The sequence below is a fragment of the Acomys minous genome (genome assembly GCF_964271855.1).
Source record: "Acomys minous genome assembly, chromosome: 1".
Lineage (NCBI taxonomy): Eukaryota > Metazoa > Chordata > Mammalia > Rodentia > Muridae > Acomys > Acomys minous.
In genome coordinates, this window is record NC_140483.1 from 37,618,230 (window position 1) to 37,645,548 (window position 27,319).

General features: G+C 46.2%; 1 protein-coding gene across 2 annotated transcripts in view; it reads right to left on the reverse strand.

Annotated features, from left to right (window-relative positions):
* The window catches only part of STX6 (syntaxin 6), a 45,126-nt gene extending 23,748 nt beyond the window's left edge, over positions 1–21,378 (reverse strand). The window contains exons 1-3 of one of the 2 annotated variants that reach the window (XM_084786404.1): positions 21,148–21,378; positions 6,844–7,013; positions 3,794–3,888 (exon numbers count right to left, since the gene is read on the reverse strand). In XM_084786404.1, coding sequence (XP_084642530.1) covers positions 3,794–3,888; positions 6,844–7,013; positions 21,148–21,182 — 300 coding nt within the window. In that variant the 5' untranslated portion in view covers positions 21,183–21,378. Of the gene's footprint in view, positions 1–3,793; positions 3,889–6,831; positions 7,014–21,147 lie in introns of both variants that reach the window. The other variant, XM_084786405.1, reaches the window with a different exon arrangement.
* Positions 21,379–27,319: the final 5,941 nt, after the last annotated feature.

The following is a 27,319-nucleotide window of genomic DNA, read 5'->3' on the forward strand; positions in this document are numbered from 1 at the left end:
GCCCTTTCACTGATAAAACAGAGGTCCAGGAGGGCTCACTGACATGATGAAATCTACTACGGTCAGAGCTTCGCCTGCAGCTCAGGTTCCTTGGTGTCTTATTCAATGATCTCCCGGAATATGCTACAAAGCTAAATTGCCAGAGGAACCCAGAGTCACTTGAGGGATAGCTCCAAAACAAACTTCCCCAGTGACGCCTCTGTCGAGCAGATGACTCCACAACGTAGACGATAATTAGCTGGATACAGATGAGCCAGGATGTAGCTTGGTGCTCAAGTACCTAGCCTATGTGCATGAGAACCTGCTCAGATCGCCAGCTCTAAGCCAGAGGAAAAGGAACAGGGGAGGAGGAACTACTTTACAGAAAAAATAAATGTATTTTTCATCTAAAAATTACCATAAAAACGTAACAAAAATTGGACAACCTTAGACTCTTTAAACAAGGGAGGAGTAGAAAGTGCATGGCCCGTGACTAGTAAGCTTGAAGTCACGAGGGAGAGGGGCTGTTGCTGTAGGTCAGCGTGCTTGTGCAGCATGCACTATTACCTCACACAAACGCATACAGGAGAAAGAGCGCTTCTTCATGGGAAAGAAGACAGTTATTATTTATCACTGACTCCTCTGCCTGAAGACGCAACACAATCAAATTAGCATATGCTCTTTTAAAAATAAAGTAGAAGGCTAGATGTGGTGACACACACCTTTAATCTTAACACTTGGGAGTCAGAAGCAGGTAGATCTCTGAGTTTGAGGCCAGCCAGGGCTGTGTAATGAGACCCTGCCGCAAAAAAAGCAAAAACAAAATATAAGGCAATAACTTTCCTAACCAGTGAAACTCCCTAAAGCACTCTAAATGCTATCCTACCCCCTGGATAAGCATCACTCTCGCTCTTATCAAGAAGCTTCTTCTGCAGGAGCTGGAGGCCATTACAGGGAGCCACAGCTGGTCACAATGCAGAGAACAACCGACCGTGGGGTGCCCACACCTGCCACATAACCCTACACCTAAGGTTCAAGAACATCATGGAAGAAGGGGCGGAAAGACTGTAAAAGCCAGAGGACCAGGATGCCCACTGTGAGACAGTGTCTTCTGTGAATGACAGGGAAATACGCTCCTGAAGCTTTAACAACACGGTCATTTAAACAAGACCCACACAATGATGACACCAGGTGACAAGCTAATGTGGATGGGGGACATGTCACAGGCTGCACTCCTAGATGAAGAAAGGTAATGGCTGGCGGCTGAGAAGGAGACCCAGTCTTCTCCGGGCACAGAGCCCTGTGACAAGCTATCTGATCCCAGGTGGTCAGGCCAAAACAAATACACACAACCGATACTAAACAGAAACAGCAGGTTGCACTTATATATTCATATGTGTGCACATGTATGTGTGTGTGTTTATAAATGTATATATGTATATGTGTGTATGTGTGTAACAATGGTCAAAGAAGAGGGCACAAATTTGAGAGTAAGTGGGGGAGGGGACAAAGGAGGAGTTGAAGTAGGAGAGGGACAGGTGGAAAGGATATAAATACAGCACTTATCCATAAAATTCTTTTTAAAAAAATTAAAAAGTAGGGCACTATTAATGAAAGGTCAGTAAGACCAATGCTACCTAAGCCTGTGATTTCAAAGTCTCCGTGTCAAGTCCACCTTGTCACATTTCCCAAATCTGCTAACTCCCTGTCCCTTCTCCAGTTTCTACTGGGAGCCTGAGGTCTCTTTGGCTGAACACACATAATAAAGTCACCACGTGCCACTTTTTTTGTTTTCAATCAAGGTAACTCCGCTGCCATTCCCTTCTTTTCTGTTAGACTTTCAATTAAAGTCATTAAAACCAAGTCAGCAAAAGTTCAGATATAGTAACTCCATCTCTGGCAAATACTAAGTGTGGGGGCTGGGGGAGAGAGCGGGGCAGGGACGAAATAAAACAACATAGCTAAAAGTCCACCAAGCAGTCAGTTGAAAGCACAGCTGAGTGTGGTTCAGGTATCTGCTATGATCTGAAATAATTCTAAGATGTACTTTAAATAGATTTTCAAATATTAAGAAATGAACTTCAGCTGGGTGTGGTGGTGGCACATGCCTGTAATCCCAGCACTTGGAATCAGAGGCAGGCTGATCTCTGGGAGTTTGAGATCAGCCTGGTCTACTAAGCGAGTCCTAGCACAGCCAGAGCTACACAGAGATCCTGCCTAGAAAAAACAAGGGAGGAAAAAAAGAAAAGAAAAAAGAAATGAACATTAGTATCTATTTCCAGTCATAGAATAATTTTCAATATACAGAGATCCAATTTTCAAAACTCACAAGTACCACCTTACAAAAAGAATAAATGCACTGATTAAAGAATATATGCTTTACAGTAACGCACTGTGAAATAGTAAGGTCAGCAGGAACATCCTTCAGAAAAACCATTACAAAAAAAGAAGAGGAGAGAGGAGAACTGAGGGAAGGAGTGTGGGACTGCAGAAGCAGGGAAGAAAGGAGAGAGGGAAAATGAACTACATTAAAGAAATAATTGAGGGCTGCAGACAGCTCAGCAGTTAAGAGCACTTGTGCTGCTCCACATAGCACACATGGTATAGACTCAGACAGCCACATGTGGTGGTTCACACCTGCAAAACTAGTACTTGGGAGGCAGAGTAGATCACCATGAGTCTGAGGCCAGTGTGGGCTACAGAGTGAGATCGTGTCTAAATTAGTAAATAAAAATGACTAAGGGAATTACACACAAAAGATGTCAACAAGCAATGTGCTTAGCAGAGTGGCATTTACGACTGCCTGGAAAGTCAAAATGTTGAATTCAAGCACTCATTGTCTCCGGGGTGGGGGGTGGGGCCTGAAGTCAGAAAGGTTCCTGCTCTATTACATGTGAGCTTATATATAAACAACTTACTTATAACAACAGAGAAAGCCCACTCTGAGTGAAACAAGAAACAAGGATGTGTAAGTTCAATGATAATCTACCATTTGAGATCATTTCAAGAGGAAATCACATGATGAAAGTCTTTGGCAAACACAAGGCAAGGTTCCTGCCATATGTCAGCACTGGTCTGATCCCAAGTCTCTTTCTTCAAGGAAGCTACTTTTGAGTACATATGTTAATGGCAGCTGCTTCTCTTACATCTAGTTATGCTAATCAGACAGCTTAGCCATATACTTTCAGAGTACAAAATACATCTGAATGACAAGATTTTATCTAAACTACATTTTTCTCTTTCAGCTTTTACTTATGGGTAGTATTCATAATAATTTGGTACTAAAGGTGTGTCCATGCTTGTTTTTAATGCCATCCCTGGCTTGCCTGCCCTGGGTAAGTCCTGAGAGGCTGTCATCGCAATAGTAATGGCATGGATGTAGGAGTTCCAGAAGCAACTCAGATGGTAGGGACGGCTACCAGCCAAACCCAGGACCAGCCACTCCTCAACAATGCACACGATTACCAGCCAGTCAGGAAAGCAAATGGCGTCTACAAGAGACTTCCTTTTGTCCAGAACTAGAGCGCATTAGGAGATTTTTAAAATCACTATTTTATAGAAATTAGAGACATAGGCAAGTAGAATCAGGCTTTTATAACCACCCTCCAGCCAGCAGCTTTTTGTATCGTTCTCAATCTAGCAACACCCAGACAATAGTAAAAGTGAATTTCCCCTCCCACCAGAGAGGCTTTATACGAGGCTCTGGCAATGAGTTCATGCTGAAAGGTTGTTTCAGAGTCAAGCTGCTGGCTGTGACTGAGTGGGGTTCTGAGAAGTGTCTCTCATGGACAACCCTGTAAGGAGTGCTCCTTACCCGAACAGTTTGCCGAGTACTTGTGATGAAGGCTTTTCTTATGCTCAGTTCAGTTGCATCCAGGTTGAACTTTCTAGGATTTGCTTCAACAATGCGTGGGCCAACACATTAAGGTAAAGCAACTGCACCATCAAAAACCTGATGCCATCCTGTTAAACCACAGGGCGCTGAAACACAAGGAATACACAACCCAAACCTCCTGAAAAGAGCCATGGGGCTCACCATAAACTCATGGCTAACAGACCACAGGTCAGCTAGGATCTTCCAGATGTTTGCTAACACCTGTGATTATCCTTTTGTTGACTCCTGATTCGTTGACACAGGAAACCTGGAGCAGCCTGGAACGCACTGTGTTTTCAGTTTTTCTTTGCACTTGTAGTGATAACCTGCCTCAGCCTCCTAGGCGCTGGGATCGTGAGACTTGCCACAGGCACCTTTTGCAAACCCTTACAAGGGCCACTGCAAAGCTCTTCCTTATGCCAGCAGTAACCCTCCTCCTCAGCCTCCAGAGACCAAGCTTCCTCAGAGAAACTGCCTTTGCTCTCTCTATCCCCAGGCCTGGCTCAGTTGCCTGGCATCAGACACTAGAAACCCTTGTGTTCTCCTCAGTCTGTACATTATCTGCATCGTTATTATCTGTTCCCAAGCCTAATTCCACAAGGGCCTGGTGGCTATAGTTTCTTCTGACCTAACCTTAAAAAAAAGAAAATGTTTGGTACCCAGAACACTCAGGAAATGGTCACTGAACGAATGATTAATGCTGAAATGTTTGCCCTTCATCTCACAGTTTCCTGAGACAGGGACAGACTGTGTCGTCAACGCTAGCCTAACACTCACCACACAGTCCTAGCGTCCAGGCTGGCATTCAACTTGTGAGTCTCCGGACTCATCCTCTGGACTGCTGGGATTGCAGGTGGGCACCACCTTGCCCAGCTCTTTCTTTCTTGTAGTTTAAATTCTTTTCATTTATTTGTATAGTCTTAAAAACAAAAAAAAACAAACCAGTTGGCACTCAAAGCAACGTGGCTTCTCTGTGACACTCCATATAAACGCATTATACTTTGCTTGTGCTCACTCCCCACTGCCTTCCCCTGTTCTCTTGCCTCACAACTTACGTCCCCCAACCTGTCTCAGAGGAAACAATATCCTCTTGAAATTGCTTTTGATCCTATCCCCTCACATTTTATTTTACTTGTCTTTAGTAACTTAAAAGTTACCATATAAGGCAGGGAGTAGTGGCGCACACCTTTAATCCCAGCATTTGGGAGGTAGAAGCAGGTGGATCTCTGTGAGTTCGAGGCCAGCCTCATCTACAAAGTGAATTCAGGACAGCCAAGGCTACACAGAGAAACCCTGTCTTGAAAAACCAAAAAAATAAAAAGAAAGAAAAAAGGTAGCATATATAGTAATATAAGTACCATAATAATGTAGAAAAAGTTCTAGAACAGCAATTAAACTCTCCATAGCAACTGCTTATAAGCCCATGCTGCCCAGGGGTGAGCCTTGCAAAAGCTGCTTTCCTGGATGTATTATTTCAAAGAAAAACATGAACCAGAACTCAGACATGGAACTGGCCTATCTTCTAAGCAAAGTTTTGGTTACAGAGACTTCGTGGCTGAGGTCAGAAAGCTGCACAACTGGGTTTCAGTAGTTCTTTAGTTCGTCAGTCAGATCTGTGGGCTCTTCCCCCGCCCAGCATCAACTGCATAAATTAGCATAATGGATCTGCTCGAACCAAACACAGTCTCATGGTACAAGCAGCTCTTCAGTGGACAGTGGCATTTTAAAACCACTACAATTCAGTGGAAAAGGAGTGTTTGAGGAGATTTTCTTTTGAGCTTTAACTACCAAGTTGTAACGCTGGTTGTATACACTGCTAAGTAGCAATGACAACTGCTGGTGTCTGCATGCACGCAGAACTGTGGTCCTCACATGTTAGGACAGTCAAGGAGCAGCCCAGCCCAACAGCTAACCCTTTAAAGTCAACTACTCTGGGCAGGCCCACTCTAAGCTCTTGATACCTCTTGACACACACAACTCTGTTGATACTTCTGAGTTGGGCACTCTCCTAGTCCTAGCATTCTTTTGAAGAGGAAACTAAAGTACGGAGAAGCTCACTAATGTGCCAAAGCTCGTTACTGCTATGACACTGTATCAAAAATCTCTTTCAACTCGGTCTCTGGCCCAGAGCTCCTAAGGCCCTTGGCGTCTCTAGACTCTATATGCGAGTAGATGACTGATGACTCCTACACGGTTTCTTTGATCACTAAACAAACCAATTCTATGATTATTGATACTAACTTCTAGCCACAACTACCCCTGGGGGGGGGGGGGAGAATGGGACTAAAGGTTGAGCAGTGGCCAATGACCTAATCATCCCCGTGGAGCACCACAGGAAGGTAGCAATCCTGGAGACCACACAACGCTCTTTGCCTATCTTCCCCTGGGCATCTGTTCCACACAGAGACTTTATAATACAGGAGCAACCTAAGCAATGCATTTCCCTGAGCTCTGTAAGCTGCTCTAGAAATTAAACAAACAGGAAGTGGGTTTGAGCACAGGTCATATCCTGGGGTTTGCACCTGGCATCTGATACGGTGGCTCTGAATACTGCAGGACTCCACGCTATCTCCAGGTAGATGTGTCAAAATGTAGAACAGTCAGATGGTGGCTGCTGGAAAACTGGTGTGTGAGGAAAAGCGCCACACAGACATCAGAAGTATTAGTATCTTACTGTGTGAGAGGGAAGGTTTATTTATACTTTTACAATGGTGGAATGAGAAACTGAACACCAGAAGACTGGCTCCGGGGTCCAAAGTAATGATCACTGCCCTATGAAAACTGGATAATGCAGGATTTGCCATACCTGGAAGAACAAGGCTGTCCCCCCTGAGACCACTGGGCAATGACTTCAGATGTGTTGTGGTACTGATGAAAGCCAGATCACTATAAAAGCAAATCTCTCATCTATGGCTCAAGACATCCAACTAAAACCTTGTCCTCTTGCCTACGCCCCCAGGCCCTCCGCCCCAGACGACAGAGAAGGATATTGATGGTCTCGTCGAGGTCCTCCAGGTCCCACTCTATGCTGCGGAGGTTGTTCCTCAGCTCGTTGGTGGTCCAGTCGATTTCCTCCCTTGTTGCTGCAGAGGGGCCCTGAAGGAGCTCCGTCCATCTCTGAAACAATCCTTGGGCAGTGTTGACTGCTTTCTGTACCTCTCTGTAGTCAAGGTGAAGGGAAAGGAGCGGTCACACACGACTCATTCCACCAACGAGAGCAACATCACCACACCCATCCCCACAGCACCATGACATCACCGCCCTCACAACCCCAGCACACACACAGACTGGGTGTTATGCTCCCAGCAGATGCAGAACAAACTGGCCATTATTTACACAACTTTAACATCAAGTTTGTTTGAGGAAGACAATTCTGGTTTTTTCTAAACAGACAATACTAAAGTAACACAAAGAAGCAAGCCTATAAATTAACTAGAGGGTCCTTCACATCCATGAGGCTTTCATTTGGCATGGTAGTCAATCTCTCTTTTCTTGGGGTGGAAGAGTGGAGGACTATTCTCCCATGGCTCATGTTTTATAGACTTCAAAGTATTTTGATCTGAGATATTTTAAACCCAAAACCTCACTGGAATATTTGTATACATTTCAGCTTTGCTAAGTATCTGCTTCTCTAGATAACATTGATGTTTTTCTTGTTTGGAGTGTGGGATTAGGCCCAGAAACGCTACCATATAGCATGCTTTCACAGCAGATGTAGTTTAAAGGTTCTACAAATGTTCCTTACTATCACTGGGCTTAAATCCCATTTAACTACTGCACCACAACCTCAGCAGCAGGTGCACTGTATGCACACACACGCCAAGGCCAAACAGCAAGTTCGGCTGTAGCTCCTTAGCAGCTAATCCACCTTGCCTTTTGAGACTGTCTCTCTCATTGGCCTGGCACTCATTGATTAAGCTGGGATAGCTAGGGAGCAAGGCCCAGGTACCTGCCTGTCTCCACCAACCCATCTGGGATAACAAGCTTTAAAAAAAATGGTTGCTAGAGACCTAACTAAGGTCCTCACACTTTACCAACTGAACGGTCTCCATAGCCCCGCCCAGTATCCTAACTATAGTAATCACATACCTGTGAATTCATGCAATTATGCAGAAGTAGACAATAAAGGGGGTGACCTTTATTATAAGTAAAGTATAACCTTAAAAAAGGAAAAGAAAAGCCAGGCATCGGGGTCCACTCTAATCCCAGCACTTGGAAGCAGAGGCATGCAGATCTCTGTGAGTTCTAGGTCAGCCTAGTCTATATAATGAGTTCCAGGGCAGCCAAGGCTACACGAAGAGGCCCTGCCTCAAAACATAACAAAACAAAACCAAAAAACAACAACAACAAACAAAGAATAAACAAAGCCTATGTGAGGAGCAAGATTTTATAGAATTAGCCACTCTTACTGTTTGTGAAGGCTCTCTGTAAGAGCATATGACTCATTCCCCTGAGTTCCAGTCGGTAAGTCACCATGAATACAGCAAGGCACAATGATTTACAGGATCACCCACTACAGCACTATTCATCAGTGCAAATGTCAATATAACGAGAGGCAAAAATGTAATATGTTATGAAAAGAGTCTGAGTAACAAACAGATCCTCCTGTGGCTTGTCTCAGGAGCACTTGTAGTCCTAGACCATACTTTCAAGACTACACGGTCTCGGGGCTGGAAAGATGGCTCTGTAGTTGAGAGAGTTCGCTGCTCTTAAAGAGGACCTGAGTTCTGTTCCTAACACCCACACCAGGCTCCAGGGATCAGCGCTCTCTTCTGACCTCCTCAAGCACCTGAATACATGGGGCATACACACAACAGACACACGTTTACATGAATCGAAATGACAGATATTAAAAAAGGAAGATGCTGCATGGTCTTACGAAAACTCTCTGGGGTGATGGAATATAGAGTGGACCCTGGTGGCTCTGGAGTACCTAAGCATGCCAGAACTAAAGCACATCCCAAAGAAGCAGGAAGCAGAAAAAGGTTATATAGGGCAGTCTCAGAATAATGCCCAACACCCACACACCTGACCAGAGACTTGGCTCATTCCACACTAAAGATCTTGGTATTAAAGAGCCAGGCAGTGGTGGCACATGCTTTTACTCCCAGACCTTGGGAGACAGAGGCAAGTGCATCTCTCAATTTGAGGCCAGCCTGGCCTATCAAGAGAGTTCCAGGACAGCCAGGGCTTCACAGAGGAACCCTCTCTCTTGGGGGGAAAAATCTTAAGTTTCAAATCAGAATTCATTTGTAGTTTTCATTTTAGAGTGCAGACATAAGAAAGGTACAACAGGGCTGGAGAGATAGCTCAGAGGTTAAGAGCACAGGCTGCTCTTGCAGAGGTCCTGAGTTCAGTTTCCAGCACCCACATGGTGGCTCACAGCCATTTGTAATGAGATCTGGTGCCCTTCCTGGCCTGCATGAGAACATGCAGACAAAGCACTCATGAGCAAATAGAATTTAAAAAAAGAAAAGCTAACATTTAAAAAAAAGAAAGGAAGAAAGAAAGAAAGAAAGAAAGAAAGGAAGGAAGGAAGGAAGGTACAACAACCATTAACCATTATTTCACATTTCTAAGGCAGATTTTTTTTTTAGAGAGACCTCAAAGGTAGGTACTGTCAGCAATGGATTCAAACCTTGAAAGAAAGGCCAAAGTTTGTAGTGTACTCAGGAACCCCAACTTAACAGTACTGAAGAGGCCGTCTAGAGAATCAAACAGTAACCTGCTAGTAACATCCACAACCAAATTCTCTGACCATAGTGTTGGGTTTTTGTTTTGTTTTCTGTTTTTGCGGGAACGGGGACTGTGAGGGGCCAGGGCTTGTTTTGCTGTTTGTTTTTCAAGACGGGGTTTCTATGTAGTCCTGGCTGTCCTAGAATTCTCTCTGTAGACCAGGCTGGTCTTGAACTTAGTGATCTGCCTGCCTCTGCCTCCCAAGTGCTGGGATTAAAGGTGTGCACCACCAAGGCTGGCTGGTGGTGGGTTTTGAAAGAGTCTCAAACTCTGTAGCCCAGGTTAAGCCTGAACTGGGTTAATCTTTCTGCCTCAGTTTCCTGAAGGCTGGGGTTATTGTAGGTATATGCAATCAGGCCTTGCAGAGAACTTTTGGAAACACTAGTCAGAATTTCCCAAAACGTGAGATTTCCACATAGCCAAGAGCACAAGCCACCTCTAAAAATACCCATGACAACCAGGACGCCTCTCCACTCAGAGCTGCACAAGCACCGAGCTGTAAGCACTGAGAAGCACTCAGCATTTCAACTAAGCCAATTCCTAAACCTCAGCACATAATCCTGCCGTCCATCCATTTGCCATGGGAAGGCAAAAGGAGAAGGAAGTGTCCTTCTTCCTTTCTCTGGCTTCCTAGGAAAGCAAAGGGAGTCTCAGTCAAACCAGCTGAGGAGGGGCTGCCCAGGAAACCACCTCCCCTACACAGCCAGCCAGGTGAGCATTTTCTGGAATGAGCAGCTGTGGCCAAAACGCTCCTTTGTTTGACAGTCCAGCTTAGCAATTTCCAGACTTTTCTCCCAACCGGGCAGTGGGAAGGATACAGAACATACAAGAGCACAATACACTTTGACTTCCAGGGTTGAGCTAAGCTGCGTGCTAAGGAACAGCAGGCTCACCGGTGCCTTTGGAGCCACGGCTGGCCCTTCAGTTAAAGCTAGCTTCCTAAGAACTGCAGCTCTAGCTCCTCATGCAGAGAAGCCTTGGTCAAGCACGGATGGAGAGTAATCCATGTGCGTCAAGCAAGTTTTCTGCTTACATGTTTCAAAAAGTCAGCCTTATGGACCATGTCACAGGCAGCAAGGCACTGTGTTAGTAACTTTGAAAGCAGAAAGTTTACCCGCTTGCTGTCTGACAGCCTGTCAAAACCACTGGACCAGACAAGTTCTCATGACCACGAGATGAAGGACCCACAATGAACCCACAATATGACCACGGGATCACTTGTCACACCGCTCTTCTTTGCCGGTTAATAAATGAATGTGCCTTTGCAGAGAAAAGGGGGGGGGTGTGAAAAAAGGAAAAGGCAATCAAACCTTTCCAAACAAGATTCTTTCACCCTCTTTAAACAAAAGCTGACAGCAACAGGAACAGCCTTTTGCAGCTAACTCAACACTGACCCATTGCTATTGACTGTAAAGCCTCTTCCGTACCGCATTGCAATCTGCCACACCACAGTATAAAGTTCATCATCCCAAGCAACTACTTTGGGAGGACAACAAGGAATATTTCCAAATGTCACCCCCTCCAAAAAAAAAAAAATCAGTTTTCTTACTTGTATTTAATTAAGTTTACCAAGTACAGGCTGGGTGTGGTGGTGCACGCCTTTATCCCCAGCACTTAGAAGGCAGAAGCAGGTGAGTTTGAGGCCAGCCTGGTGGGTGAGATCTTGTCTCAAAAAGGGGAAAAAAAGTTGCCAAATATAAACAGAAACAAGGAATATCTAAGCTAAGAATGAATGTCCCACTTTGGATGTGGTTTGAGTGTGTCCCTAAGGGTCCACGCATGCTGGTGGCAGCATGGCAGTGTGGCAGTGTGGAGGTGCTGAAAGCTTTCCGAGGCACATCCTAGCGGGAGGTAATCGGATCTTTGGGACATGGCACTCAAACAGTTCTTGAGGGGCCCTAGGTAGTTCCTGAAAGAAAGACTGTTACAAAAGACAGAGCTTTACCCTTCTTCCTTGATTTTGGGGTTTTCCCCTGTATAGCATCTGTTTCCCTCATAAATGACTGCGTCATGGTATGATGCCGCCCAGGGCCTCTCTCTACAGGGCCTAGCCCTGGACTCTGCATGAGCTGAGTAAATCTCTTTTCTGTATGAGTATCCAGCCTTGGTGACTGGGTTAGACCAAGAGAGAAGGGTTTGCCTCTTTTGTAGCTGCTATTTGCCTGTGTTAACTGCAGCTGCAACTTCCTCTTGGATCCTGCCTTTCTTCTTTGACCATGCAGACACACTCTGAGCTGGCATCTGTTCCTGTGCCTGTGCCTGCGCAACAATTACTCCCCAACTTGTTGTAGAACAGTGTTTGGTGTGCTCGCAGACTCTGTGGGTGAGTGATCAGACACAACAGGGATGGCCTGTCCTGGCTGCACACTGTCTTGGGTCTGAGCTGAAGAATGTTGAGAACAGGGCTCCCCTGTCACTGCTCCCCAGCTCTCTGGAGTCTCTCCCCATCCCTCTGGTAGAGTGGCTTCAGTGTGGCTGACTTCCTGTCAGCGGAGGCATCCTAAGTGTGTGTTCTAAGAGAAGGTGACAGTGGAGGGAGCTGTACCAGCTGAGGGACCTTAGAGATCAGGGTCACCACTTTATTTGGTCCGTTGAGGTGGTGACAAAGGTCTGCCGGGTGTAACACAAGGGGTCACAGTCTACTGACTGACAGAAATGAATGCTTACTTCCCAGTGTAAGAAGCAAATGGGACAACGTATACATGGGGCAGCCCGTGTCTGGAATTGCACCCATCCGGTCAATGTCCTTACAGAGAAGTTTCTGGCTTGACAAATACAAGAGACTACTAAAGGCAAATAGTTTCTGATCCAGAGGTGCAACCTCAAAGACCCAGGCTGTATGCTGTGTAAGCCTCAGCAACCACCTCCCACACTCCCCAAGCTGGCTCCTGCCCTGCACCCCACATGCTTCATCCCCCTGCCAACTTCGGGTGAAAGCGGCTCTTTCCCTTGCTTGACTTCCACACATTCATCTTTTATATTTCAGGGAAAATCAAAACACTCTTCACTTAGCCTTACTGCTGACCAAATTCAGGGGGGAAAAATCTGTACTTATCTACAGTTATATACATTTTTGACCCTAACTCACTGCCACACATTTGTTACTTCTGCCTTACTATGACCAAAATACTAGAGAGAACAAGAAAGACTTAATTCTGCCTTAGGGTTTCAGAAAGGTCAATCCATGGTCTCTTGGCCTCACATGCTTGGACAGAACATGACATCAGTGGGAGAATGTGGCAGAGGGGAGGTGTTCATTCATGACAGGCAGGAGCAGAGAAAGTGAGACAGGAAGGGCCAGGGACATCATACCCCCAGGAACACACACACACATGCACACGTACACGCACACACTGACTGACTGACTGACTGACTGACTGACTGACTTCTTCCAGCTGGGTCTCCCCTCCTAAAGTTTTGAGACCTCCCTAACAGCACCTGCAGCTGAGGCCCAGCCTGTGGACACACAGGCCTCTACACGTGGCACTTCTTATCCAAAGCACAGTCTGCTGCTCCCACAATGCCCTGTGGTGGCACTCAACCACTGACACTGCAGGAGGGTCAGAGGGACTCTGACTTGTCCTCACTTTCACTATACTTGACTCTAGCTAGACCCATCACCCTTATTTTCTGGGAGTGGCTTTTATGCCTGTGACTTTGTGCTTTCCTACTGTACCCCCATTTTCTCCCTCTCCCACTGGACCCCAGTGTTTATTCCTCAGTGTCTTTTACAGCTTTGGGTGCTCATCAGCGTTCCCAGGTTCAAGGCACCTCTTTCAAGCTGATGAGCTCCCAACTGTATTTCAGCCCTAACCACTGATCCAGGGATAACCCCATCCTTGGTAGCCGCCACAGAACACTGCCTGGGGGAGCACCTTCTGTGAGCCTGCACTCACACTGCTCCCTCTTGCCTCAGTGCTCCAGCATGTCAGTCCAGTCTGACTGTGCTCGCTCTTCCGCCTGTTTACCCGCTGAGCTCCCATGAGTCACTGTGAGCATCTCCTGCGTCTCCAGGAAGAGCCCCTTGGCGGCTGTCATTCATTATTGTGCTGCTTCCTCTCACTGTCTTATTACTCTGTGAGCAGAGGGTTGGACTTTTCCCCCCTGTATTTCCAATCCACTACTGTAAATGCACAGCATAATTGCTAGTATGCATTCTTTACTGGCGGTGTTCCTCATAGACAAGGTTGGTGCTTCCCAGAAGGCAGCACCGTCGGCGGAGCCCTCCCACCTTCCCCTGTGGGGGTGGGGCACTGTATGTTTAGAAATCATGGAGGTGAACAGCCAAGTGGGGTAGACAGTTTGTTGAGACATAACAGCTAGCATTTAAAGGATGCATCTCCTGCGCCAGGAGCACTTTATATGAAATGTCACCTTGTAAAGACAGCCAGGTAATGGGGGAATTTCTGTCTCAGTCCAAAGAGAAGCAGCCAAGGAAGTACATAGGGGTCACACAGCTAATAAACAGCTGCAGGCTCCACATTAAGCAACATAATTTCACTGAGAACAGGTAGAACAGGGTCAAATTCTGTCAACCTAAGACCTTATCTTGAAGCCATTAAGAGATTTTGGGAACTGAGAAGGGAGAGAAATTAGGGATTAGGAATATTGGTTTGGTAATAGTGCTGGCTCCATCAGTGTGAAGGAAATTGAAAAGGAAGCCTTGGAAAGCACTGACTAAAGTGTGCGATGATCAGCAGGCAGTCCTGCAAAGGTGGCCTGACACGCCAGCGCATCTGTGGCATAACAGTTAATTCAGCACACGTGCATGACGCAGCTTGTTGCGAGGATTGCCAGGTGGCCCCTAGCATGTGCCTGGGTGTTTTAAGAGGCCTGTGTTATTAGTCCTTAGCTACTGCATAGATTCAGCACTAATTTGTTGGGTGAAAAAATAGAGTATAGGAACTAACTCAGTACTGGATGAGTTGATTCCGTCAAGCTTTTGGCTCTTCAGTCCCACCCTCCCTCCTGTTACCAAGCTTTCAGAATAAGCTGTTTTAAATTTGCAACTTCTACTGAAACAAGACACCAAGAAAACCACAAAACTAAGCATGTCTCGATGTGGCAATACACTCATGTGTTGCTTGGTGATTGAGCTATGTCTGAGAGATGTCTCATTAGACAATGTTCTCACTGTGAAATGTCGCAGATGTGCTTACATGAACTAAGAAGGCTACACAATTAAGGCCATAATCCTATGGGGTTCTGTTTTTAATTTTACAAATTAAATTTGTATTTATTTTGTGTGCATGTGGCAGGGTCCTGCCACACTGCTTGGAAGTCAGACTGTGGGTTTCAGTTCTCTCCTCCCACCATACGCTTCCCAGAGAAGGCAGCGACCTCACCCACTGAGTCAGCTCACAGACCCCGCTTTTGGTTTGCTTGCTTGTTTGTTTTAAGACAAAGTTTCACCATATTGCCCAAAATGGCCTGAAATCCAATATGCAGCCCAGCCTGACCTCAAAATCATGGCAATCCCCTGGCCTCTGCCTCCCAAGCGCTGGGATTACAGACACACAGCAACCATATACTGGTTAGGAGTTTTGTTTTGTTTGCTTTTGCTACCCTCCCTCACTGAGTCAAGTAAGATCAATTTATTTTACTTTATGTACGCGAGTGTTGTGCTCCCATGAATGCCTGGTTCCCATGGTGGTCAGCAGAGGACATCGGATCCCCTGGAACTGGAGGGTTTTGGTTGGTTGGTTTGTTTCTGTTTTGTTTTTCTCCAGCTTTTAGGAACTTTATTTTCCTTCTACTTTTTTCCCCCTTTGCTCAGGTGTCTGTAGGGCAGCTCAGGACCAATCAACGGCTCCAACCCACTCGGTGGCCTGCGCTCTGGGAGCTGCTGACCAGCCCCCAGTGACTGGCTGGGCGCTCCAGTCCTCAGTAGGGGACTGCTGGGGAACTGGAGTTTTATGGACAGTTGTGAGCCACCAAGTGTGTGCTGGGAATCCAACCCAGCTCCTCTTCAAGAACAAGGGCTACTAACTTCTGAGCCATCACTCCAGCTGCCAGGAGGTAGGGTTTTGCTTTGTTTTGTTTTCTAAGAAAAGTTACTGTTCACTAGCTTAAAGCCACCTACTTTTTCAAGGGCTCAAACAAAGATCTTCTGGTTCCATAAGGAATGCAGATTTGTCCAGAGGAGATTAAACAGGTCTTGGTGGGGTAACACTTTTCATACTCAAGGTCAAATGAACTTGAGGCAAGCAGCCAAAATGTCCGAGGCCTCATCTCTTTAGCTGTTCCGTGGGTGAAGGCTAGGTTGTCTTGAACATTCGTGCAGCTCTAGAATGTCGTGGGGGCTGTGCAGGACCGAAGTGAAGGAGGAGGCAGTGACTCACGCCTAGAGAAGTTCCCAGACTTGGGAAGTGGCGCTGCTGGCTACCGTAGGAGTTAGGGAAGGAGGCAGGCGTTCTTTATAGTCTATCTTTGCTTGCTTGTTTGAATACCTGTTTTTCTTGTAAGAGATCTGATGATGTTTGGTTTTAGCAATTGAAATATTCTGTAGGCGGCTACCAAGGATGGGGTTATCCCTGGATCAGTGGTTAGGGCTGAAATACAGTTGGGAGCGCATCAGCTTGAAAGAGGTGCCTTGAACCTGGGAACGCTGGTGAGCACCCAAAGCTGTAAAAGACACTGAGGAATAAACACTGGGGTCCAGTGGGAGAGGGAGAAAATGGGGGTACAGTAGGAAAGCACAAAGTCACAGGCATAAAAGCCACTCCCAGAAAATAAGGGTGATGGGTCTAGCTAGAGTCAAGTATAGTGAAAGTGAGGACAAGTCAGAGTCCCTCTGACCCTCCTGCAGTGTCAGTGGTTGAGTGCCACCACAGGGCATTGTGGGAGCAGCAGGCTGTGCTTTGGATAAGAAGTGCCACGTGTAGAGGCCTGTGTGTCTACAGGCTGGGCCTCAGCTGCAGGTGCTGTTAGGGAGGTCTCAAAACTTTAGGAGGGGAGACCCAGCTGGAAGAAGTCAGTCAGTCAGTCAGTCAGTCAGTCAGTGTGTGCGTGTACGTGTGCATGTGTGTGTGTGTTCCTGGGGGTATGATGTCCCTGGCCCTTCCTGTCTCACTTTCTCTGCTCCTGCCTGTCATGAATGAACACCTCCCCTCTGCCACATTCTCCCACTGATGTCATGTTCTGTCCAAGTGCGTGAGGCCAAGAGACCATGGACTGACCTTTCTGAAACCCTAAGGCAGAATTAAGTCTTTCTCGTTCTCTCTAGTATTTTGGTCATAGTAAGGCAGAAGTAACAAATGTGCGGCAGTGAGTTAGGGTCAAAAATGTATATAACTGTAGATAGTCAATTACAGACTTTTTTTTTTAATTTGGCTGAATTTAGGTTGGTAGTAGGTAATTGAAGTATTATGATTTTACAGTTTATTCTTTAGGCAACAGGCAGCCATTAAATGTAATTAAGTGGCTTACACCTGCTTAGGCCTTGAAGGCTGTCCAATATGAAATTCACATGTGCCTATTCAGGTATAACTAAGGACTTTGAAAGTAGTGTCATTAAAAAAAAAAAAGTAGTGTCACTTGCCAGGTGTGGTGGCTCACTCCTGTAATTCCAGCACTTGGGAAGCAGAGGCTGGTGAATCTCTGTGAGTTCGAGGCCAAGGCTACATGGCCTTGGGGAAAACAAAACAAAACAAAAACCAAAAACAAACCAACAAAAACCCATAGTGTCACTGAAGAACTCACATTTACTTATTTTAAAAACTGGTATGTTTGGAGCAATTAGGGTTATGTGAATTTCTCTTTCTTTTTTCTTTCTTCTTTGAGACAGGGTCTCATGTAGCCCAGGCTGACCTCAAACATCATTCTGAGGCTAGCTTCTGAACACTTGTTCCTTCTGCTCCTGACTTCCAGACTACCATATTACAAGTGTTTCCTACCACCCAAACTGAATATATCTTTTGAACTCTTAAGTTTAATTATTTCTAAATATAGGATATATTCAAATTTTAATGTTCAAATTGAAATAAGATAGAAGTTTAAAATAAAAAATACTCCAAATAATCTTTAATTGCATATTGAAGCCAAGTGCATGCCTATAATGTCTGCACCCAGGAGGCTGAGGAATGACTGCCGAGTTTAAGGGTAGCCTGGGCTACACTGAAAGTACCAGGCCAGCAAGTTCTACATAACAAGATCCTATCTATAAACAAACAAACAAACAAAAACACTATAGCTGGTAGCAATGGGTGCGAGTATATGTAATAATATTTTTGAATCTACTGACAAAGACATTAAATCATTTTCACTTTTTTTAAATGTAACTACTAAAAAATATAAAATGATGATGCATGCTCAAATTCCAGTAATCAGAGGGGTAGGGACAGGATCATAAATTTAAGGCCAGATTGAGACACAAGAGACTTGGCCACAATAAAAGGAAGGAAGGAAGAAAAAAAGAAAGAAAGAAAGAAAGAAAAGAGAGAGAGAGGGAAAGAGATGGGGGATGCAGCATGCATTATGTTTCTGCTGAACAATTTTTTATTTGGTTCACTAGTTTGGTTTTGGTTTTTGGTTTCATTTTGTTTTGTTTTGTTTTTTCCTTTTTATTAAATGATTCTTACATATACATTTATATTATTATACATATATATAATAAACTATCTTCAGCAAGAAGAGCCATGAAGCAATCAGGAATTATATAAATGTTACATTGTTAGTGTTTTGGCTATTTGTATTTGGCAGCCTTGATGAAAACATCTTTCAATCTTGGTGCATCTATCATTTTGGGTTTCGGTTTTGATTTTTTTTTTTTAACAGTATTTCTGTGTGTAGCCTTGGTTGTTCTGGAACTTATTCCACAGACCAGGCTGGCCTCGAATTCAGGGATCCGCCTGCCTCTGTCTGTGTTGGGATTAAAGATATTAGTTATCACCTCCGCTTCTGTTGGACAGTTTTAAGCAAATATATCAAAAGGCAGAAGAAAGAAAATGGAAGTAGGAACACAATACAAGTCTCTTTCCTAAGCCTCTAGGCAGGAGAGAAGCCTAAAGTGTGTGAACTCTGCTACCTTCAAAACATCCCTGTCTCAATAGCTTTCCCACCATAGAAATTCCTAAGGTTCTGCCTTTTCTCTGAACACCTGAGATACTTATCATCCGTGGGAAGCGCTTCTCCACTTAATGACCACCTGTCGTTTCTACTTAATTCTGACATGATTTATTCCACTGATTACACTAGAAGCACCTTGTTTAAGAGTCACACTTCAGCTGGGAATGGTGGTGCACGCCTTTAATCCCAGCACTCGGGAGGCAGAGGCAGGTGGATCTCTGTAAGTTCAAGGCCAGCCTGGTCTACACAGAGTGAGTTCCAGGACAGCCAGGGGTACACAGAGAAAACCCTGTCTCCAAAAAAAAAAAAAAAAGTCACACTTGAGTCCTCTTTATTTCTTTCTACATCGTGATGCATTTTAATCTTTTTTTTAACTTTTCCATTTCGTGTGTGTGTGTGTGTGTGTGTGTGTGTGTGTGTGTGTGTAATTTCCTGCACGAGGAGAGAGGACAACAAGCAGGACTGCTTCTGCTATGTGGGTTCTGGGGCTCAAACTCAGGTCACCAGGCTCCTCTTTATATGCCCCACCTACCAAGATAGCTCAGTGGCCTTCAGTGCTGTTTAAAAGGCTCTGCATGAATATGCTATCACACATCTGGAGACAATGATGTGGCTCTCTTGGTGTTTTTTTTCCCCATGTATTTATTCATGCATTTTATGTACATGAGTGCTCTGTCTTCATAAACACCAGAAGAAGGCATCAGATCACATTATAGATGGTTGTGAGGCACCATGTGGTGCTGGGAATTTAACTCAGGACCTCTGGACGATCAGCTAATGCTCTTAACTGCTGAGCTATCTCTCCAGCCCACACGCTTGGTTTCTCCTATTGCAATGAGTGACCTATGCCAGTGAGTGTTGTGGCACACACATGGGACCCAGCCATATTGGGGGGGAAATACCAATACAGCTGAGCAATGAAGAATTTTCAAAATTTTCACTCAAGGCAAACAAAAAATTTTCTGGTTATCTCCGACATCTACTCCATGCCAAAAATAACTTCTGCAACTTGAGTGCTAAAAACGGCAATTCTGGGCTGGTGAGATGGCTCAGCAGGCAAAGGTGCCTGCCACCAAGGCTGAGTTAGATTCCCGGGGACCTCAGAGTGCACACTGTCCTCTGGGTTCCTCTATGTGTGCCACAACACTCACATGCCCCAGACACAAAATAAATTAAAACCAAAACCAAACAAACAAAACTCCCTTCCATTCAAGGGGAAAGTATACAACTCTAAATTAACTCTAAATTTAAAAAACTAAAACCCTAAATCAATTCCTTAATAAATAACACATTTTCCGAGTAGGTAAATTTTACTGTTAAATCTATACCTTCCTATTCTCCCATCTAAATTAAAGCAAAGCAAAAGAAAAACCCTTTTACAGAAATGTAGAAGCAATCTTAGCGGTTGGTAGTGGTACTTTCAATCCCAGCTGAGGCAGGCACATCTCAAAGCCAGCCTGGTTTACAGAGTGAGTTCCAGGGCAGCCAAGGCTACACAGAGAAACCTTGTCTGTGAAATCACCCGCCCCCGAAAAAAAAGAAAAAGCAGTCATAATATATTTGACTGTACACACCATGGTTAATAAAGTATCTCATCTAAAATAACGTTTAAATTTTCTCAGGACCCTTAAATACAAGAACAAACACTCATACAACTGGTTAGCTTTTACCACCATACAAATAAGTTCCAAGAAGCAACTAGTTAAAAGCGAGGAACACTTCCACAGTCAATAGAACTTTGCAGATCTCAGATTTTTTACATTTCTCTGATATTCAAAGCATAAAGCTGACATGTTGTTAGAAGTAAGTTGCGACATCATAATTGCTCTTTCTTGCATTTGTGTTATGGCTACAAAGTTGATACAACAAAGTGCAATTGATGTTTTCAACAATCAAAGATGGAGTCAGGACAGCTAGGTTGCAGAAAGAAGGCAGGCAGCTTCTGGAAGGCAGAACGCTAAGTGAGAGAAACCTGTCAAACACCCAGGACGCAACCAAGGAGTTCAAAAGAAACACTCATTTCCTTCGATACGGTGGGAAAATCCCGGCTCACGGAAAGCCTTGGAAAGTTTGGTTTGGCTGATTGAATATTGTTTTCTTTCCAACATCAGCACCGGGCCTGGAGGACTTTTCTTCCCCCGAAAAATCGCGCGTCCTCCCGCACCCGGCTCCCGCACCAGCCGGACGCCAGCGGGCAAGGCGCGGGGTGGCCGTCCCGGGCTAGCCCCGCGACTCCACAATGGAGCTCGCCCCCGCGCACGCCCACTCCAGGAGGGCCATTTCCCTTTTCCTGCCCAGATGCTGTCCGCCCGCTCCAGCGCGTCGCTCCCCACCTGCGGCGCGCGACCCCGAGGAAGTGCGGTGCGGGCCGAAAGTGGAATCCCGGGGGCCCAGGCACGGACGACGTGAGGCGTCGGGGCGCAGAGGGTGTGCCGCCCTGCCTCGACTTCCCTCCCTTCCCCCAGTGGCGGGAGTCCTCGGCCCACACTCACCCTTTCACCACAAAGAAGGGGTCCTCCATGGACATGGCGCCCGGCTCGGTAGCCCGAGCCCTCCCAGAGGTCTCCCGCGGCCAGCGCCTCGGCCGGGGCGACCCGGAGCAACGCTGCGCACGGAGCCGGTGCCCGACGGCCGTCGGTCCAGCACTCGGTCAGCGCCGTGGGCCGAATCCCACTCCAAGCCGGCCCCCACGACAGCCTCCACCCCCAGCACCTCCGGCGCCTGGCCCCGCCCCCAGGACCCTGGCCACAACCAATCGTGGAGGTGTACCGAAGCTTCACTTCCGCACTCTTGCTCATGTGACCCAGATCGCCCAGGCGCTGCGCCGAAGAGGGGCGGGACCTGGGCTTGCGTCGCTAGGGCTGAGAGGCGGGACTGTGGGTGGTGGGGGCGGTCTTCTGCTGCTGCTGGAGAAAGCAGAGTCTTAAGAAAGCAGCTGAAGTGTCTGATTTGCCTAGACCTTTTTACCTTTCCTCTACTTTTAATACTTGCTTTTAATGCCATGTGATTTACATGCATCATATCCTCGACTTGCACTAAAGGAGTCTCAAATAATCTGATTATGGTTAAGTCTTACATCATGTAGTGTGCAAAGGCTGTATAAACATCCTCATCCATACTCTTTTGGAGGACGATCTTATCGTTTCTATTTTATTGGAGGCTTCAGTCTCTTCTGTACAGGGTCACACAACACAGACATCACAGAACAGCAGATCCGGGGCACTTTCCCCAAAATGTATTATCTTTTGAAGTTTATTCTGAAAATGAACTCCTCAGCAGATAGTTGAAGGGCAAAGGCAGAGTCAGGCAGGGTAGCTTCCTCTCAGCAATGATTCCAAAACGCCCAGAGAGCATTTTATCCTGCACAGTTAATGAACTAGAATATTTGACACACTCTCATGAATAAGGACTGTGACCTGTCACTGCTGGTAATGGCTGAGCACTTACTCTGCTTTGGGCAGGGCTCTAAATTACCTCACTATCTCACTGTGAGGTAGCTGCTGTTACTTATCTTCATTTGTGCATGAGCTGTGACTCTGGGAGGTTTAGTGACTTGCCCAAAACCTCTAGTTTCCCTGGAGCTTGCTGCAGCAAACAAATTCCTTTGGAACTTGCAATCCCTCTTGAGGATTTAAACAAGCCAGGTGGTGGTAGCACACACCTGTACTCCCAGGACTCAGGGAACAGAGAGAGGCAGGTGGATCTCTGTGAGTTGAGGTCAGCCTGGTCTACAGAGAGAGAGAGTTCTAGGAAAGCCAGGGCTACACAGAGAAACCCTATGTTGGGGTGAGGTGGGGGAGATATAAACACTATCTAGCTCTTGCGTTGTTGTTATGTAAACTCTGAGGTCCCCAAAGGACAAGGCACTGGCATCAGGAGCACCTGAAGGAAGCTGTTGTCCAGAAGACAGCAAAAGAGAATAAAGGAAGGAGTGAACCCGATGTCCCCCCAGGAAAAAAAAAAACGTAGTACCCGGACGTGATAGAGGAAGGGGTGAGGAGAGAAGAGAGAAGGGGAAGCCATGCTTCTCTGAGCTCCGGAAGGAGCAGGGGTAGAGGGGAGCTACTGGGAGAGTTGCCGGCTTTGGTTACCTGATTACTGAGATGGGAGGTTAAAAATGTTCATTTGAGCAGAGGCAGGTGAATCGCTGTGAGTTCGAGGCTAGCCTGGTCTACAAAGGGAATCCAGGACAGCCGAGGCTACACAGAGAAACCCTGTCTCAAAACAAACAACAAACAAACAAACAAACAAAACCAAAAATATTCATTTGACAACGACATGTAAGCAGAAAGGCAGATGAGCCCAGGAATTATAAGCCATGCTTGGAGCCTGACACTTGAATTTCAAACCTCAGCTCTGCTACTCCCAGCAGCCACGACCGAGCAAGGTTTCAAATTGTTCACTGTCCTTAGGGTGGGTGGATACCATAGTAATATCTTTCTCCTACAGTGTAGAAGGCTTGGGACAAAGCCTAGCACACCTGAGCTTTTTCCTCCATTGAAAGCACTGAGGACTCAGAGATGACTACCCTAGTCTTTAAGGAGCTCTCAGGCCTGTGGGGAGGAGCATTCAGTTCCAGGACACAGGTAACCTGAGAATTCCAAAGCCCAGATAACAGCACTGAGATGCCAGTGTATTCTGCGGGGGTGGGGGGTAGGGGGTGGGAGGGGCAGATGGGAGGCTCCTAAACAGTGACCAAAGACAGGAGGGGGCAACCTCTCAGGCCAGAGTGAAGAGCATTGCTGGGATCCGGAGCAGCAGAAGACACAGCCCAACAGGATGGCCGCCAGCAGCCTGAGTCACTCCCTTTGGTGTTAAGGACTTCCACTCAGGTCCAGCCACAGAAAGATTTCAGGTGAACGCTAGGGAAACCAAGTTAGTAGTAACTTTACTAAGTATTTAGAAAAGGCACAGCACAACCTCGAGACGTGACTGTGGGCTCCTCCACAGAGAGTCACACTTGGATATCTATCTAGGTGATTTTGTGGCTTTTCGACGTTTGAATTTCTCTAAGGATGTAAAATACGGGCTTTAAAAATCATGCAAAATCTAAATTAAAGTTTAAGCGTTAAGTAGGTACATGAACCTGTTAGCTTTTTTAAAGGATTTTTTTTTTTGTAGTAAATGAAGTTGTAAAGTGATTTTACGAGGTGACTCAGGGGTTAAGAGCCCTTACTGTTCATACTAAGGGTGGGAGTTCAGAGCCTAGTACCATACCTAAGTGGGACAGCTCACAACTGCCTGTTAACTCCAGCTCCAAAGGATTTAATTCCCTCTTCTGGCTTCCATTACATTCATACACACACACACACACACACACACACACACACGCACACACACACACACACATACAAACACACACAAATAAATGTAAATCTTAAATTAACGAGATTAACATTAACTGGCTAGTTCATTTGCTGTTTTTAACATCAGTCTTAAGATGTTTTTAAGAAAACACACATTATCTCTATAGGCAATTTGTCTCTATCATTTGTGTTGCAGTTCCGTGATTTTTGTCCGCAGGAAAGGCTAACTAGAGCCCAGCGCAAGGAGAGTCTCCTTCGAAGGGGCAGTTCATTTTCCTAGTCTTTCTACCCTGCCTCAGCACGAGCTAAGGCTGCAGGTGGGCAGGGCTAGGTGGTGGGAAAGTTGAGCACTGTGTGTTCTGTCCTATCAGCCTAGAAACTGAGAAATAGCGAGTCCCAGCTGGCTGTGGTGGTTTGAACAAGCATGGCGTCTGTGCACTACTCACCTGTTTGAGTGCCGCTTCTCCAGCTGATAAAGCTGTTTGGGAAGGATTAAGAGGTGGGACCTTGTTGGTGTAGGTGGCCTTTGAAGTGTCAAACACCCACGCCATTCCTAGTTAGGGCTCTCATGCTCACGCCCCCCCCCCCCGTCTCCACCCCCGCCCCCGCCCTCGCCCCTGTTCCCCACGCCCCCACGCCCCCCACACCCCCACCCTGGTTGTTGTCTCAACAGGAAAGCCTCCAGCTACTGCTCCAGCACTAGCTTACCTGCCCGCTGCTGTACTCCCCATCATGATCGTGAACTCTACTGTCCTCTAGAGTTGTGAACCCCAAATTAAACACTTTGTTTTTTCAGTTGTCTTGGCCGTGGTGTCTCTTCACAGCACTAGAAAAGTAACGGAGACACTGGCGTTGAGACAGATGTTGCAGTGGCTAGAAGGGCAGTGTCCAGAAGAGGGAAGAGCCAGGCCTGTGGAAAGGAAGAGGCGGAGGAGGCGTGCGTTTGCGAAGAGCTACTGAGACCATGGAGGTAGACATGGTTGGTTCCAGATGAGGAGACGCTGGTAAAAAAGAGGAGGAAGAGGTGAGCTAGTCGGTTTGCCACGCTTGGAGCTGTCTAGGAGGAGCAGTCAGCTTCTTCTCCAAGAAGGAAATTCCTGCCACTTGGGGAAGTGAGGCAGTTAGTGGAAATAGGGGATAAAATGGGTTAATAGGAAGGGGACGAATATGATCAAAGCATATTGTATGCATATATGAAAATGCCACAATGAAACAAACTATGCCTAATCTATTGTAACAAAAACTATTGTTGTTGTTAAGGAAAGAGACTCCAGAAGATGACCTGATTGAGGTATGTGTATACTAGCTTCATGCGTTTTGGTCTTTCCCACTAAACTGTAAACTCCTGGAGGGTCTGGGTACTGTGCAAATGTCATCACCATCTTAAGGGCTGGCACAGACCCTTATTCTCCAGCTCATAGATTTATTAATTGAGCCACAAAGACATGAGAGTTTTACAAGTGGGAACAGAGGGCAGAGGACACACGCTTAAGGAAGCTTAATAATTAGGATCTGGGGGGGCAATAATGGAAATAGTGGAGGATTCAAGGAGCATGTGGGTATAGGGTGTGTTAGGATTCGGCTTCAGTCGGCCTAGCCTACCTGTGATGTCATTGCCTACCTGCCTCAGGGGCGTGGCCTTCCCAGTACGTAAAAGGACAGACCCACCTAGCCCCTCCCTCTTACCCCCTTTCTCTCTTATCTCTCTCTTCCTCTCTTCCTCTGTCTCTCTGTCTGTCTGTCTCTCTCTCTCTCTGCTTCTGTCTCTCTCTCCCTCTCCCTCTCTGCTTCTGTCTCTGTCTCTCTCCCTCTCCCTCTCTGGGGTACCCTTGCCCCCTTCCTTCTCTCCCCATGCTCATACAATAAAACTCGATATAATATCTCTTGGTTGGCATCTTATTTTCTTATTTTTTAATTATTAAAATCAGTGGCCTGTACATTCCTCCCTTTTCCTAATTAAAAAAATGAGGAACATTGAATTGTTTTTATGTAAGGTAAGTTAAAATATAGAATTTTAGGTTCATTAGAAGCAGTTTTGGCTGCCATGTAAGAGGAAATGAGAGAGAGAGAGAAAAGCAATAGCAACAAAATGTCCAGATTATATAGTGAAGGGGAAGGAAAAGCTCGGCCCTGAAGGTTCAGGATAGAGGGCAGGCAGGGGATGTCAGCCATGGCCTGCAGCAGATAGGGACCATGCGCTGGGAGAACCTGGAGCTGTGTGTCCTGGGTGCGGAGCGCACCAGGGTGTCCTTCTCTTTAATATATCACTCTCCTTTACCCTCTGTCAAACTAGAACTTGGCCTCCACTCTCCAAGGAAAAGGAAGTTCTAGCTAAGTGTGAGAAACAAGAGGAAATCATGTCTTTGTTTTCCCACCTCCACCCCCATGTAGCAGGCCCCAGGTCTTAGGTGAGAAACAATAGCTTAGGGACAATGCTTAGCCAAAGCCACAGCCTCCCACACTCCCACTAATCCTCCCCACCCCACCCCACCCCACCCCACCCCACCCAATAATGAAGATTTCTTATAGAGTAAAAAGATCCAAAGGATACTTGCTTTGGGGTAGAGTGGCAAACTTTCTGGGTTGCTAGAAATACTCTGTATTTTGATAGGGTGTGGGGTACAAGGGTGCATGTATTTGTCAAAATTCACCCAACCGTGGCACTAAAATTCTGTTCAGGTTGCTGAGGGAAGCTAATGTGCCAACTCCATTTTCTTTTTTCTTTTGTTTGTTTGTTTGTTTTGTTTTGTATTGTTTTTCGAGACAGAGTTTCTCTGTGTAGCCTTGGCTGTCCTGGACTCACTTTGTAGATCAGGCTGGCCTCGAACTCACAGCGATCCACCTACCTCTGTCTCCCCAGTGCTGAGATTAAAGGTGTGCGCCAACTCCATTTTCTATGAAGTCACTGAGAAAGTGTTATGAGGAGTCTCTAGTCCCTGAGTGGGTCTCCAACATTTGGACAGTGAATGGTGGAGCGAGCTCACTGGGTCCTGCAGGATAGGGTGTGGAGAAATAAAGATATGACAATGCAAAATGTAGGACACAGGTGTCAGCACCCCAGAGCCAGTGGGCACGAGGACCAAAGGAGATCACATTGTACCTCAGAACCACAGATGCCTGCATCAGGGTCTAAAGACAAGGCAGAAGTGTGCATAGCTAAGCCAGCTAGCCCATAGCTCCAGTCTTTTCTCAGCTCCAGTCTTTTCTACAAGGTGATCTGACAAATTGACAGACCATGCGAAATTGCTTTTCTGGAAACAAAGTTCCTCCTTTGAAAACACAAAGCGTGAGCCAGGGGAAGGGGTGGGGGGAGCACCTTTAATCTCAGCACTCAGGAGGCAGAGGCAGGCAGATCTCT